A 16,130-nucleotide genomic window follows, 5' to 3' on the forward strand; every position below is an offset into this window, starting at 1 on the left:
CTATTAAAGTGGAGATTATAATTCCAAACTTCTCCTAAAAAGTTTTGTACTCACCACATTAGAATGTGTGTTTATGTGTAACTTAAAAGAGTGTTTAACAGACCATAAAACACCAATAAAAAAAAATACAAGGTTCATAGAAACTATATAGAAATACTGGGCTCTATTTTATTTATTTCTGAAATCAACTTACTTGATTTGTTTACAAGAGAGACATTTGTATGATTAATTCTTGGCAAAAAAAGAAAAAGTACAAGGAAAAAGTAAACTATGATGTTACTAATAGTTATCATCTAGGTACATATATCCCAGCATAAAACTGCAACTATAACTCAGTTAAGCTACACTATACTAAAGCAGTAGAGCAAAATTCTATCTAACCAGAAGTCTATTTATAAAAATTAATCTTCTTCACTCTAACAAAAAATTCATTTTGAAAAGAAAGAAATTATAAGATGACAACTTGGATTTTCTAGAATATAGCCTCACTTAAAAACATATCTCATCCCACTATAGCTACAATATTATGCAAAATGAATCCTTTACTATTATCATCCTGAAGTACCAACATTTTTAAAACTATATATACCAATATATTTTAGACTAATACATATCAGAAAGACTTATAACAGAGACTGAATCAAAATCTTTAACAAATTACCAACTAAATTAATTTTGAGCAATTCTATTTCCTCCCTACACTCCAAAAGAGAAAAAAAAATAAGATGAATACAGTACAAAATTACATCTAAATCCCCCAATTTTATAACCCTACCAAATTGTGTCATAGAATTGAATAAAAAAGGCTATTTCACTATACAGAAACTATATGTAAACTATAAATTTTTTAAAAAGATCTCCTCCAACAACCAACAAGGTATTGTGTTTTGCTTTATCTTACTTTCTTTGTTTTCATAATATAGGAAATATAATTTCAATTTTCCAAGAGATGTCAAATGAATTTAAATATATAAATTTCTAGTTCTCAGAATTAGACCTTTATTCTCAATAAGTATTCTAGTTATAACCTTCAAATTCAAAAAGGCTAGGACTACTTAATGCGGCATATTAAATTATAGTACTGTTTAAGAAAGTACTTAAATGTAATAAATAAGAACCTAGCCTCCTGTGTTAAGTGGATCACAGAATAAAGGTGTTTGGCTACAAACACCAAGACTAGGCTAGGCTTGACAAAATTTTAAAATAGAATTTTGAATGAAGTATGTCTGCCACCCTACAACTTAAATCCTTTCTTGAATCCTTTTCTCAAGCTATTACACTTAAAGATTACATACCCTGGCTTAACTTTACATGGTTAATCCTACATATTCTTTCAAGAGCTAAATAGCAAACATAGATTTAAAAAATTCTATCTATTCATAAGAGATTAAACAAAAACCAAGAAACAAGAAAAGAACCAAGACTCAACTCTAGTTTGCAAAAACACTCATGCTTTAGAATTGCCTAAACTACCAATTTAGAGAAGAATGGAGTTTCAGAAAAACTGATTTTGTTCAAGGTTCTACATCTACTATGTGACAAGACCTCAATACAAATTTACATTTGACTCCAAAACAATAAAAAAAGTTCAATCTGTAACTATATGCTCCCAAAAAATTATGTAAAAAAAAATTTTTTTACATTCTTTCCATGCCTCAGCTACTCAAAATATTCATGGATTAATTACTATCAAAGTAAAATATCTAATTGATTTGACTAGTTTAATGCTTTAAATTCTAATCTAACTCATCAGTAAAATACATTACTTTGTAAAAATATTAAAGAACAGAATGATTTATTTTTAATTCAATAAATTAATTGAAATTTTTCAATAAATTCTTAGAGGTCAGACTAAGAATGCTCTTTTGTAAGGTCTTGGAACAGAAACCAGCCCCATCTTTGAATCATTTTCAGGAAGAGAACAAAAATATAAAATGTGACCAATTCATGCTAGAAAAAGGACTGTCATTTTTCACTAACCAAGAAACACCCTAGTTTTTAAAGCAGGTTTTGCAAAATTGAAGACACAAAGGAACCAAGATTCTCCCCTTAGTTTTTTGTTCGTTTTGTTTTTTAAATATTTTTTAGTTGTCAATGGACCTTTATTTTATTTATTTATATACAGTGCTGAGAATGAAACCCTGGGCCTTACACATGCTAGGCAAGTGCTCTACCTCTGAGCCACCACCCCAACCCCTCTCCCCTTAGTTTTTAACAAACTAAAACTAATACCTAGAATGGATATCACCTATATTATTGACTGCAAAAGCAATTTACTGGTCATTCTTTTCTTTTGCAGGGTATTGAGGATAGAGGACATTTTACTCCTGTACTATATCTCCAGCCTTTTTTATTTGAGAGAGTCTAAATTGCCTAGGCTGGTCTTGAACTTCTGATGATCCTCCTGCCTTAGCCTTCTGAGTTGTTGGGATTATAGGCCTATGCTATTAGACCCAGTCTACTGGGGTTTTTTTGTTTGTTTTTTTGTTTTTTTGTACTGGGGATTAGACCCAGGGATACTTAACCACTACCACATTCCCAGCCCTTTTTATTTCTTATTTTGAGACAGGGTCTCTCTCAAAACTTGTTTAGAGACTCAATAAACTACTAAGGCTGGCCTAAAACTTGCACTCCTCCTGTTTCGGTTTCCCCTAGTCATTGTGTAATAATTGGCCTCTACCAGTTATTTTTTATGATAAATAAATTTTTAAGTAATGGAAATAATACAACAAATATGAATATTGTACATAAGTATTTAAAAACCAATCAACAGCTAATCAAACCTGGAATTCTGGTATCAGTGGTTAGTCTCCCAATTTTTTCTCTTGTATATCACCTATATTTTGGCCAATCTGTTTTAAATTAGTGCTTCCCTTGTACTTTGAAAAGTGAAAAAAGAAATCAATCCACTGGTAACAGTTGAGATTAAAAGGCTTGAAAGGACAGTATACTGAAATTACTGGAAATGTTTTCAAATTAATTTACTTTTTTAATATTTATTCTTAAGTTTTAGGTGGACTTTATATGGAGCTGAGGATTGAACCCAGTGCCTTGTGCATGCTAGGTGAGCACTCTACCATTGAGCCACAACCCCAGCCCCTCAAATTAATTTAATTTTATTAATAACTACACTTCCTAATTAAAGCCAATAACAGATTCAAAGATACAGAAATTATGGTTATTGTTCTCTAGACACAAGTTTAAGGATAATCATGACTTAAGATCATGAACCACTACACCCTTCAAAATTCTTAATAAAGAATAATTTTAATGATTCAAATAAGATACTAATTACTATTCAATTCAGAAGATGTCTGTTACTATTGCCCCAAAACATTTCTCAGCTTCCAATATACAGAACATTTCAGTTTACGAAACAAAGACATTAGTTTAAGTGTTATAAACTGTCAACACTTTTGTTATTAAGAATTAGATTTTGGGCTGGGGTTGTAGCTCAGTAGTAGAGTGCTTGCCTAGCAATCGTGAGGCACTGGATTCAATACTCAGCAACACATAAAAATAAATAAATAAAATAAAGGTATTATGTCCATCTACAACTAAAGAGTATATTTTTAAAAAATGTTTGTTTTTTTTAAAATTTTTTATTAGTTGCTCAAAACATTACAATGATCTTGACATATCATACATTTGAATCAAATGGGGTACATAATCTTAATCTTATTTTTCCACGTGTACAGATTGCAGGATCACATTGGTTATACAGCCACATTTATACATAGGGCCATACTAGTGTCTGTTGTATTGTGCTGCCCTTCCTATCTCCCCTTCCCTCTTTCTACCCAATCTACTGTGACACGTTTCTCTCTCTTCTTTCCCCTCACACCATCACACAATGGGGGTCTCCTACCATCTTCTGTGCAATTCCCCTTCTCTCTCCCATTCCCATGCACCTCTCGTCCCTATTTAATGGTAATCTTCTTCTCATGCTCTTCCTCCCTGCTCTGTTTTGAGTCACCCCCCTTATATCAAAGAAGACATTCTGCATTTGTTTCTTAGGGATTGGCTAGCTTCATTTAGCATAATCTGCTCTAATGCCATCCATTTCCCTGCAAATGCCATGATTTTGTTGTTTTTTAGTGCTGAGTAATATTCCATTGTGTATAAATGCCACATTTTTTTTATCCATTCATTTATTGAAGGGCATCTGGGTTGGTTCCATAGTCTAGCTATTGTGAATTGTGCTGCTATGAACATCGATGTAGCTGTGTCCCTGTTGTATGCTCTTTTTAGGTCTTTTGGGTATAGTCCGAGAAGGGGAATAGCTGGGTCAAATGGTGGTTCCATTCCCAGCTTTCCAAGGAATCTCCATACTGCTTTCCAAATTGGCTGAACCAATTTGCAGTCCCACCAGCAATGTACAAGTGTACCCTTTTCCCCACATCCTCGCCAGCACTTGTTATTGACTTCATAATGGCTGCCATTCTTACTGGAGTGAGATGGTATCTTAGAGTAGTTTTAATTCACATTTCTCTGATTGCTAGAGATGGTGAGCATTTTTTCGAGTATTTGTTGATTGTTTGTATGTCCTCCTCTGAGAAGTGTCTGTTCAGATCCTTGGCCCATTTGTTGAGTTATTTGTTTTCTTGTTGTTTAATTTTTTGAGTTCTTTGTATATTCTGGAGATTAGAGCTCCATCTGAAGTGTGAGGGGTAAATATTTGTTCACAGGATGTAGGCTCCCTATTTACCTCTCTTATTGTTTCTCTTGCTGAGAAAAAAATTTTTAGTTTGAGTGTGTCCCATTTGTTGATTCTTGATTTTAACTCTTGTGCTATAGGTGTCCTATTAAGGAATTTGGAGCCCAACCCCATGAGATGGAGATTAGGGCCAACTTTTTCTTCCATTAGACGCAAAGTTTCTGGTTTGATTCCTAGCTCCTTGATCCATTTTGAGTTAACTTTTGTGCAAGGTGAGAGAAAGGAATTCAATTTCATTTTGTTGCATATGGATTTCCAGTTCTCCCAGCACCATTTGTTGAAGATGCTATCCTTTCTCCATTGCATGCTTTTGGCACCTTTGTCTAATATAAGGTAGTTGTAATTTTGTGGACTGGTCTCTGTGTCCTCTATTCTGTACCATTGGTCTACCTGCCTGTTTTGGTACCAGTACCATGTTCTTTTTGTTACTATTGCTCTGTAGTATAGTTTAAAGTCTGGTATCGCTATACTGCCTGTTTCACTCTTCCTGCTTAGAATTGCTTTTGCTATTCTGGGTCTTTTATTTTTCCAGATGAATTTCATGATTGCTTTTTCTATTTCTGAGAGGAATGCCGTTGGGATTTTGATTGGCATTGCATTAAACCTATAGAGTACTTTTGGTAATATGGCCATTTTAATGATATTAGTTCTGCCCATCCATGAACAAGGTATATCTTTCCACCTTCTATTTCTCTCTGTAGGGTTCTGTAGTTTTCGTTGTATAGTTCTTTCACCTCTTTTGTTAGGTTGATTCCCAAGTTTTTTTTTTTTTTTTTTTTTGAGGATATTGTGAATGGGGTGGTTTTTCTCATTACCGTTTCAGAGGATTTGTCACTGATATACAGGAATGCCTTTGTGGCCATGAAAGGCTAGGATTGTAGGTCAGTGATAGAATTTTGCCTAGCATGTGTGAGACCCTGCATTCTAGCCAGGATAGAATAACAACACCCAATATTTATCTAACATTCATTTACTTCTTACTCATAATCAGACACTGTACTAGTACTTCTGACAAATTAAGTCATTTAATTCTCAACTTATGAGGTTAATTTTTAAAAATTCCTAATTATGGGAGAATTAGAATATCTACTGGAGATTATAAGAATTAGAATCAGTAAGATTAGCATGACTTAAAAAGCCAAAAAACAGCTTGGAGCATAAAGGACCTGTAAGCATATTAAGTACTATGAAGCCAGTTTCACTACAATAAAGAACTTATCAGCAGCCGTCCAGAAATTTAAGTCTAACAAAACTAAATCATGACAGTGAATAATTATCAGGGAAAGAAATCACAGTTATTAAAAATTTACATTTTACTTATTTCAGTGGTTCTTAACATCAGAAGTACTTCAGGGCTTTTTGTGATTCAGTAGGTTCAGATAAGGATCCAGATATGTGAAAAATTTTAAAAACCTTCCAAGATAATTCTATTGTAGCTAAGAACCACTCATCTCCTCATTTTATAAATAACTATAGCCCAGAAAGGATAAATAATTTGTCCAAGTTTTAAAAACATTAGTATCAGAGCTTTATATTGTAGCTATCAACCCACAGAAATATACTACAAGTATGGAAAAAGTTCAGAAAAGGAAGTATAGAAAAGTTTATAAATGTATGCCTATAAGAAGTGCATTACTACGGTATTTTTTAATCTTATATATTTTACATCTCTACCTATTCTACTGAACAAATGTTCCAGAATCTGAAATAATGATGATTGGTCTTTATCAATGCAAGGCTGAAGTTCCTCATACTTCAAAACCAAGCACAAGTGTCACGACCTCTCCCTTCCCATCTCTCTCAGACTGAAATCCTTAATTTCCTTCTTAAGACTCCCTTGGAATCCTATTCACACACTGGATTTTATTTAAATATCTATGCATCTCTCTCCCACTTAGATACAAATGTGTTGGCAATAGAGACTTCATCTTAATTTACCTGTTTCTCCATTGCCAGGATAGAATAAATGAATAAAAATGAATAACATTTGGGACCACCTGAAATACCAGCTCTTATGAGTTATAAAATAGTTTTAAAGATGCAGTTTTATCATAAGCAAATATCTAAAATACTCAAATATGTAGTAAGAAACTTTTCTAGTACAGCTTTATGAAATTAAGAGATTCCTTTGAAATCGGCACATATACAAATCTATTTGCAAACTACATAAAGAACTTATAAGGTCTGGTAATGTAAATAAAATACTCCAGTACTATGTTTTTTAAGAGATTTTCTCATCATTGTCAGATTACGTAAATAATTTACCAAAGTCCAATAATATAAATTTTTAAATAACAGAATCAAAATTAAGATTTACTATATTTACTAATAAATGCAATGTTAAAAATAGCAGACCCAAAAAAAAAACACATTTAAGGCATATAATTAAGTACAATTAATTTTGTAAAGTCCAAACAGTAAAAGAAATAGACTTGTCATTTTTTCTTAATTGCATTTCCTACATTTCCAGTTACAGGCTTTTTTCAATGTAAAAACATAACCATTTGACTTTAAAAATAAAACATCTTCAAGTGAGGAAATAATTGCATGTACTCCTAAAATTATGGAAGAAAAATGCTTGTTGTTTCTTTTCCTTCACACTTAACATTCTGTTTTATACATACTTTGCTTCCCCCCAGTTTAAGCAAATTTTCCTATTTACTTTCTTTAGCATTACTACTCTGGTTAGTCCTCTCAATTTGTACATTTCAAAATGCATCTGCAGCCAAGTGCAGTGGTACAGGCCTGTAATCCCAGAGGCTCAGGATGCTGAGGCAGGAGGATCACAGGTTTGAAGCCAGTCTCAGCAACTTAGCAAGACTAAGCAACCTAGTCAGACTCTCTCTCAAAATAAAAAATAAAAAGGGCTGAGGATGTGACTGAATCTCAGAAGTAATCATAAGGAAAAAAAAAACATTTAACATGCAAAGTAAACACAAAATATATTTCCCAAAAAAAGTTTGAACTGAATTTTTAGATTCATAATTCTAAATTATTTCTCATCTTAACACTTTAAAAAATCAAGTAAAAACTCCTGTAATAAGCATCTTAGCAAGTCCCAATCTCAAACAAAAAGGACTGGGGATGTAGCTCCAAAGGTAAAGTGTTCTGGGTTAAATACCTAGTACCAATAATAAATAAATAAACAAAATTCACTCTGGTACACTGACATTGATAACATGATGTAAATGGTCTTTTCATACAAATTCATATAACTTTTATACAGAAGTAGTTCACAGTAAAAAAGGAAAATTTCTGTAACATAACCATTATGCATATTTTAAAGGTTACTGCATGTTCAAATACTGAATTCTATCTTTCCTCAGAAAGATTTCAGAAGAAATCTCTCCTACAAAAATTTCAGGGGTTGGGGTTGTAACTCAGTGGTAGAGCACTTGCCTATCATGTGATGTGTGAGGCACTGAGTTCAATTCTCAGGACCACATATAAATAAATAAAGTTCCATTAACAGCTAATTTTTTTTTTAATTTCACTAATGACTGTAAATCTGATGGCAAAATAATTAAATTTAGGGCCCAGGATTAGGGGTCAAGGAAAGAAGGTACTAATCCAATTTTTCTGCAATCTTAGGCAAGTGTAACTTCTCAATAATTCAATTTCTTTATAACATAGATCTCAATAATTCAAGTTCTTTTTAACATACATCTACCTTATAGATCTAAGGAGAATGAAAGAAAATGCAAAGCAGCATATTATAAAGTCTCAATAATTGGCAGGTAGCATTACTTTTATTATGTACTATTATTATTGGACAGTTGGTCCAAGAAGTCTGAAGGACTAAAACTGCTTAGCTCTACTAACATAAAATGTCACTTGGCCCAATTACTGTTGGATTTTACTAAATACTAATAACATTGTTGGCACATGATCAAAGAAGACTGTAAATTAGACTTTCAAACATCCTAGCCAGAAAGGACAAGAACTTTCAACACTGACATACTTTTTCATCTTGATCTCCTCATTTTTAACATATTGGATATAGTTAGCCAAATGTCCAGCCTTTAATTTTCTTTAAATGTAAATATTTCATTTATATGAAAATTGTACCATGCTGCTTCTCCAATTTGATTTTTGTAAAGAATCTACCTAATTTAATCATAATATAATAAAATATGCATGCACATATGTTAGCATTTGTACAGAGAAGGGTGTGAGTATATATAGCTTATTTTTTTTAAAAAAGAGATGAACAGACAGGGAATTTTTGAAGTCACACATTTCTGTTCTGTTTGAGGTTCTTATAATAAACATATACAACTTTTGTAATGATTAAAATTTGTTTTAATATTTAAGATACTTAACAATTCCACAAAGGAAACACAATATGGATAATTCATCGTTACCACTTAAAAAACTAAAAATAATAATTTTTCCTCCATATTATCCAGTGATCCAGTGAGGTTTCTGTTGTTGTTTGCAGTCCTGGGGATTGAACCCAAGACTAGGCAAGTAAGTGCTCTACCACACAGCTACACACAAGCTCAGTGATCTTTATCCTCTCAGCCTACCTCCAACATAAAAAATAAATTACCAATTCTCATTTTACATGCAGCTTTCTTAAAAATAAAGCAAGATATAACAGATTTATTTAAATAAGTACAAGCAAATATAACAGGATTTATTTAAATAAATACATATCATTTAAATTCAAATTTATTATTAATCTGTTTAAGGCTCTCAATAATGAAGTCCAAAATGGAAAGAAAAAATTTCTGATATTAACAACATTTAATAGCATAGAACTGTCACAATTTCATCTTGAAACAAGACTAACCTGATTTCTCTGCCCCTGTCTGACAAACAAAAAAGGAATGCCCTAATTCTGAAAGGGAAGACTAAAGCCAATTCTCCTCTCCTCACCCTGCACTGCTCCTTTTACAAACATCTTTTTTTTCCCTGCCATTAAGCACATGATCGGCTAAAGACTTTAGATTTTACTGTTGTTCTGGTAATTTTTGTCCTCAAGAATCAAAACTATCCAAAACCATGAGAAGGACTGGAGGACAGAGAATTAAAAAAAAAAAAAAGGTGTTTGAAACCTTGAAAATACTCCATTAAAGAAACCATTTCTGATAGCTGCAAGGGTTTTTTTTTTTTTCTTTCTCCTTTTCTAACCTTCAGAATTGAGGCAATAATTTAACAATAGGAAAAATGAGCAAGTATTAACGGATTTTTTTTATTTTTTTTTAGTTGTATATGACACAATACCTTTATTTTTATGCGGTTCTCAGGATCAAACCCGGTGCCTTTCACATGTGAGGTGAGCACTCTACCACTGAGCTAGAATCCCAGCCTAACGGATCTTTTTTGATACAGAGATCAATCTTATGTTGGTGATAGTGTAGCAAAAGAATAAATGATTAAAAAAAAAGAAAGAAACATGCTTTCAACTCAACAAAATCTTTCTTTTGGGGTTTGGGAGTATGTTTGTTAAACAGCAGTAAATTTTCAGAAAAACAAATACTAAAATAAGTTCCTCAGATTTATAAATTACCAAACATTTATAAAAACCTAAACTATTTAAAAAAAGAAAAGAAAGAAAGAAAGAAATCTTAACCTATTTTCACATATTATTATCCTTTATCTTCACAATTCTATGAAGTAAATAGGAGTCATTACAATCCCTATATAATAAACCAGGAGCAGTGGTGCATGCCTGTAATCCCAGTGGCTTGGGAGGCTGAGGCAGGAGGAGCACTAGTTCAAAGCTAGCCTCATCAATTTAGTGAGGCCCTAAGCAACTCAATGAGACCCTGTCTCTAAATAAAATACAAAATAGGGCTGGGGATATGGCTCAGTGGTCAAGTGCCCAGAGTTCTATCCCCAGTATCCCACCTCCATAAAAAATCCCTGTATTATAGAAAACTAAAGCAAATTGTTCATTACTATTTAAAATGAACCTTACTATTTAAAATGAACCAAGTACAAGAATACTTGTACTCTACTACTTCTCAATGAACTAATAAGTATAAACATAATCAAAGTTAGAATAGTGTTCCTCTTAATTTTCCCTATTTCTCCCATCAAGAAAAGTGAAGTTTAGGGAAGTCAAGTAACCTCCTCCTCATAGTTAAAGAACTCTCAGTGGGCTTGGGCTGTAACTCAGCAGCAGAGAGCTTGCCTAGCATGCATGAGGCACTGGGTTCAATCCTCAGCACTACATAAAAATAAACAAATAAAATAAAGGCATGTGTCCACCTACAACTAAAAAAAAAAAAAAATTAAAAAAAAAAGAACTCTCTGGGACAGAATGAAGAATGGAATGCAGATCTCCTAACCTTTGGCCCAAAGCTCTTAAGTCTACCAACACACTCTCTGCCACGCTATAGCAATTGATAGAAAAGTGGCCTACGAAAATGTTGTCACTATGTGATTGACTGAATAGCATTATTAGGTTTGGAAAAGGAAGATATGTATTTTTTTAATAAAAATTAAAACTTTAAGGAATTGAGGAATAAATTTAAACATAAAACTACCTATCACCTTCACATCTTTTACTTCCCAATTCCCCTTTGTGTTCTTACAACCCCTATTAAACTAAAAGTTTCCCCTAATTTTTGAAACTTGTAAATATTCAAATCTCAAAAAAATTTTTGACTGATGAATTTAAAAATTTTTCAGTAACCATGTTATACTTCCCTCATAATGTTCAAGCATATTACAATAACCTATTTTATTTAGCTCACTAAAGTATATTTCTTTGCATATCTTCACTAACATCTTTTTCACTGTACACACCTCTAATGTGAAAATCTGAAATGTGAAATACTCCAAAATCTGAAGAGTTTTTTTTTTTTTTTTTTTGGCATCTACATGATGCCATAAGTGGAAAATTCCACACCTGACATAAGGTGGCATGTCACAGTCAAAATACAGATATCCAAAAAAATATTGTATAAGATTACTTTCAGGCTATGTGTATAAGACACATATGAATCAATCATGTTGACTTGGGTCCCATCCCCAAGATACCTCATTATATATATTCCAAAATCTGAAAAAATCCAGCACACTTCTGATCCCAAGCATTTCAGATAAGGAATACTCAACCTATACTTTCAACTGAAATAGAGCAGAAAACCACATTTGGTAGACAATCTAATATGCACATGCATTAATAAAAATGTGATAATTGGCTGGCAGACACATACTATAAGGTGGAAGATTTTTGGGAGGCCTCTGAGATTGATATTGAAAAGATGATGTAGCTTATACTGCCATAAGAATGCAGACAGCATGAACCTTATAAACACATGGTGAACAGCTCTTACTCACTTCTTTGGCAAGATATTTGAACAAATGTTTCAATCCCTTGGCCAGCTGGGAAGATATGACAGTCTTATAGACAATTCCATAGGCTAAAAATCCAAAATCTATCCAATGCTTTATATGCAAAATTATACAAGGGGAACAAAAGTCATTATCATTAAACACATATTTCCCTGTGTGTATATATATAAAATTTCAACAAGCTCTAACCATGGCCTCATGTCCAAGTAATGCCCTAAAATACAAGTACTTTAAAAATACACTGCATAGAAGGAATTCATCATCAAGCAAGGTAGGCAAAATATTTCTCAAAAAACTATAAATATATGACAAATGCTAAAATATAGTATTTCAATAACTCAAAATACGGGCTGGGGATGTGGCTCAAGCGGTAGCGCGCTCGCCTGGCATGCGTGCGACCCAGGTTCGATCCTCAGCACCACATACCAACAAAGATGTTGTGTCCCCCGAGAACTAAAAAATAAATATTAAAAAAAATTCTCTCTCTCTCTCTCTCTCTCTCTTAAAAAAAAAAAAAAAAAACTCAAAATACTTGACACTTGGATATGACAATAATCACATTCAGCTTACTTTACATTTCAGTAGTTAATGAAATGAGAGCCTGGGGCTGAGGTTGTGGCTCAGCACCTAGTACATGTAAGGCCCTGGGTTTGATCCTCAGCACCACATAAAAAAATAAATAAAATGAAGGTATTGTGTCTGACTACAACTAAAAAATAAATATTTCTTTTTTAAAAAAAAAAAAGAGAGCCTTAAGTTCCTCAAAACAGGAAGTGAAAAAAAATAGTGCTTTGAGAAAAGGCAATGAACTGGAATTATAAGAGTTTAAATACTTATCATTTAATCGTATCTATGAAAGTATATATTAAAAGCTGACTGTATGCACACTATAAAATGTTTAATGACTACTTAAAAATAGGTATTCTGCCCAAATACCCAAATCACTTTTGATGTTACTCTCACTTCCTCTTCTAGAAACCATCAGAACCATTTCCTTTAACCACAATACCACAGGTCTAGTAACTTTCAGAAATGTTTGTCTTGTTCATGTTCAGGGCTCAGTTTTCATATAGGCACCAATTTCCAAATTTCTTAAACAGCATAAACTCACCCAAAGCTCAAGTCAGTGTGAACTAAAGTAATTCTATCTAAAATTAAATTATTTCTAAACTACATAAATTTGTAATCAAGGCTCCTCGGTAAATGCAGATGGCTTCTTTGTAATGACAGTGAGCTACAGTCACATAACATGTAACAAACTAAATAGGCATGTTGCAGTTACTCTTCCAGATTGCACTGGGTTTAGAGTCAATTAATCCTTGCAATTAAGGTGAGTAGCCCAAGAAGATGGCTATCCTTTCCCAAAGTTTTGTTTTTTGGTGCTTTGTTTGTTTGTTTTGGTAGTACTGGCAATGGAACCTAGGGCCTGAACACACTAGGCAACCACTCTACCACTGAACTATATCCCCTGCCCCAAATGTATCAGTATTACTCAGGACGGTCTTCTTTATAATTAGTGTGTAAATCATCTACAGAAATAATCAATTTTACACTCTAACCCTTTGATGTGAAAATCTCCACAGGCCTAACTCACAACCTACAATCCACTGCTATGATTAAACTAAAGAGGTAACATTTATGATACCATAAAAAACTAACAAAAAAATATGAAGATACGACATCAAATACACATTGAAAACTCATAAGGATCTAAACCAAAAAAAAAAAATCCCCCCCCCCGCCAAAAAAAAGAATCCCCCTTTTTCTCTTTATCAGATTTTTTTAAAAACTTCTCAACCTTGTTCTAAAAGCAAAAGAATTTAGGTTTTCTCCTAAAAAGAATTAACGTAACTTTTTTTTTCTATCTTTCATCCACTTTTCTGCCTTCCTCTCAATCTTTAGACACGTACATTTTCAATGGACCTGTTTTAGTTACTCAAATTGTGAGACTATGCTATATCCCAGCGGTAGTGCCAACATATTAACTTTGTACAGACACTCATTGTACTTTTAAGAAATAGTGTTTTGGTATTATCAGATAAGAATTAGAAAAACTAAAATGAGGAGGAGTACAGAGGAAAGAGAAAAGGTTGTTATTCCTGTTCTAGTGACTCACAGCCCAGAAGTATTTCAGAAGAAAATTGGTTCCACCCTCACTTTCCCCTCCTCTCCACCTTCAAAATGAAATAATCTTAAATCGTCAACACTCTCTCAAAGGGCTTTTATTTAGCAACCTAAAATAAAGTGAAGAGGAAAGGATGCGGGGTCCATCGGTTTAGCCATTCCTGCCCACATTCCCACACTTGCACACCAGAAAATTCAGAAGAGGGCCGTAAACCCTGTTCATTGCTGCCATCTCCGCCAGAGCCCCTCGATCTCAGTCCCGGAGCCCCAAGTTTTCCCAGCCCACCTACAATCCCCCCCCCCGCTTCCTGAGGACGCGGGCCCGCCGCGAGGGCACCCAGGGGCGAACACGGTGGACGCGGCGCCCCTCGCCGGGCGCGGGCCCGGGTTCCCATCGGCCGCCAGGAGCCGGGAAATGGCTTCTCCCTGCCTCCGGCCGCTCCGCGAGCCAGCGGGGGAGGCGCTCAGGACTCTGCATTAGGCCGCGTCGCATCCCGGCGACCTGGGGTCGGGCCTGACGCGACGAGGCCGAGATTTCTGCCCTCTGCGCTGCCCACTGCCCCCACCCTCCCGGCCTCCCCTGCCCTCCATCCCTCCAGGGCCCGCCGCCCCCGCCGCGGCCTCGCCGGCCCGTGCGCACCTTCTTGATGTTGTAGAGGCGGGTGAGCATGCCGACGCCCCGGTCGTTGAGGATGGTGAGCTTCTCCGCCAGCTTCTGCTGACTGGGCTGCAGCACGGAGCGCGACATGGTGGTGCCGGTGCCGCCGCCGGCCGCCTCGCGCCCAGTCACCGGCCCGCGGCCTCCGCAGCAACCTCTCTCGGGCCTCCTCCCCTCCCGCCCGCGACCTCCGCCTCAGGGGAGCGCGCCCATAGCCCTCGAGCCCCAAGCCCGCGCCGGTGACAGAGCAAGCCGCGGCGGACGCCTCGGGGCCCCTTCCCGGGCAGCAGCCAGCGCCCCGGCAGCCTCCTGTCTTCCGCCCGCCGCCCTTCCGTCCCCTCCCCAGGCGCTCTCCACCCCAGCCCCCACCGAGCCGCCTTCCCCGGCTCCTCCACTAGGTGTGGCGGCGGCGGCGGCGGCGGCGGCGTCTCCGGCGGCTGAGAACGAGGCCGCTTCCCGCAGCCCCGGACAAGCGCTCGGTCACCTGATCGGTCCCGCTGGCGCCCCCGCGAGGCCAGTCCGGGGACTGCGCCCCGCCGGCCCTCGCCCTCCCAGCCTGGCGCTGGCTCGGCTGGGCCACTGCGCCGGATGCCGGGATGCGAACGTCCCGTGCTGGATGCACAAGGGGTCGCGTCTTCTGTTCGTCCCACTAATCCCCGCACCCTTCGGCTTCTAATTCCCCAAAGTTGCTTTTCCTCACCACCCCCGTAAAGAGGCCCGCAGGAACACTGGGAAGAAGGGGTGTTTTGAGGGCGAGTTTCGCCTGAGTGGGCTGGTGGCTCCGAGCGCTTTTCCTCCCACTGCTTAACAGACGCTCCCCACGGAACACAGCAGCTGTTGTGCTTAGCAAGACCCGCATCTCCTCTCCCAACCTCCCTACCCATCCTAACTCCCCCGCCTCAAGCCTGTTTGCAAGGAAGGAGGTCGGAAGTGAAGACTACTCAAGTTCCTGAGATAATTCGAATCTGAAATGTGTCGAAGAGGAGCACCCATCCGGAGGGGACCCTAATAGGCTCTGATGTGGTAGCCAAAAAATGAGGGAACGTTCTTTTTTTTTTTTTTTTTACCAGATTCCACTTTTTCTTGGAAACTTTCATCACAGTTTTTTCCTCCTGATCAATTTCTTCTCGTCGTCGACACTCCAACTGTAATCCCTCTGGTCAAATACATTAGACGTTCCAAACTGAATAAATCAAGGATTTAATGCGATTGATTGGGGTGACAAATTCCAGGCAAGAGGATTCATGTCACTTTGAAATTTGGGACTTTACCTTCTTCCTATGTGTTAACCTTTTATATTACATTCTTTAAGTCAATGAC

At 36.4% G+C, this 16,130-nt stretch overlaps 1 protein-coding gene across 1 annotated transcript in view; it reads right to left on the reverse strand.

Annotated features, from left to right (window-relative positions):
- Nucleotides 1–15,194, reverse strand: part of Nckap1 (NCK associated protein 1) — a 97,379-nt gene extending 82,185 nt beyond the window's left edge. The window contains exon 1 of the mRNA XM_026391995.2: nt 14,793–15,194. Coding sequence (XP_026247780.1) covers nt 14,793–14,900 — 108 coding nt within the window. The 5' untranslated portion in view covers nt 14,901–15,194. The remainder of the gene's footprint in view (nt 1–14,792) is intronic.
- Nucleotides 15,195–16,130: the final 936 nt, after the last annotated feature.

This window comes from Urocitellus parryii, chromosome 1 (genome assembly GCF_045843805.1).
Source record: "Urocitellus parryii isolate mUroPar1 chromosome 1, mUroPar1.hap1, whole genome shotgun sequence".
Taxonomy (NCBI): Eukaryota; Metazoa; Chordata; class Mammalia; order Rodentia; family Sciuridae; genus Urocitellus; species Urocitellus parryii.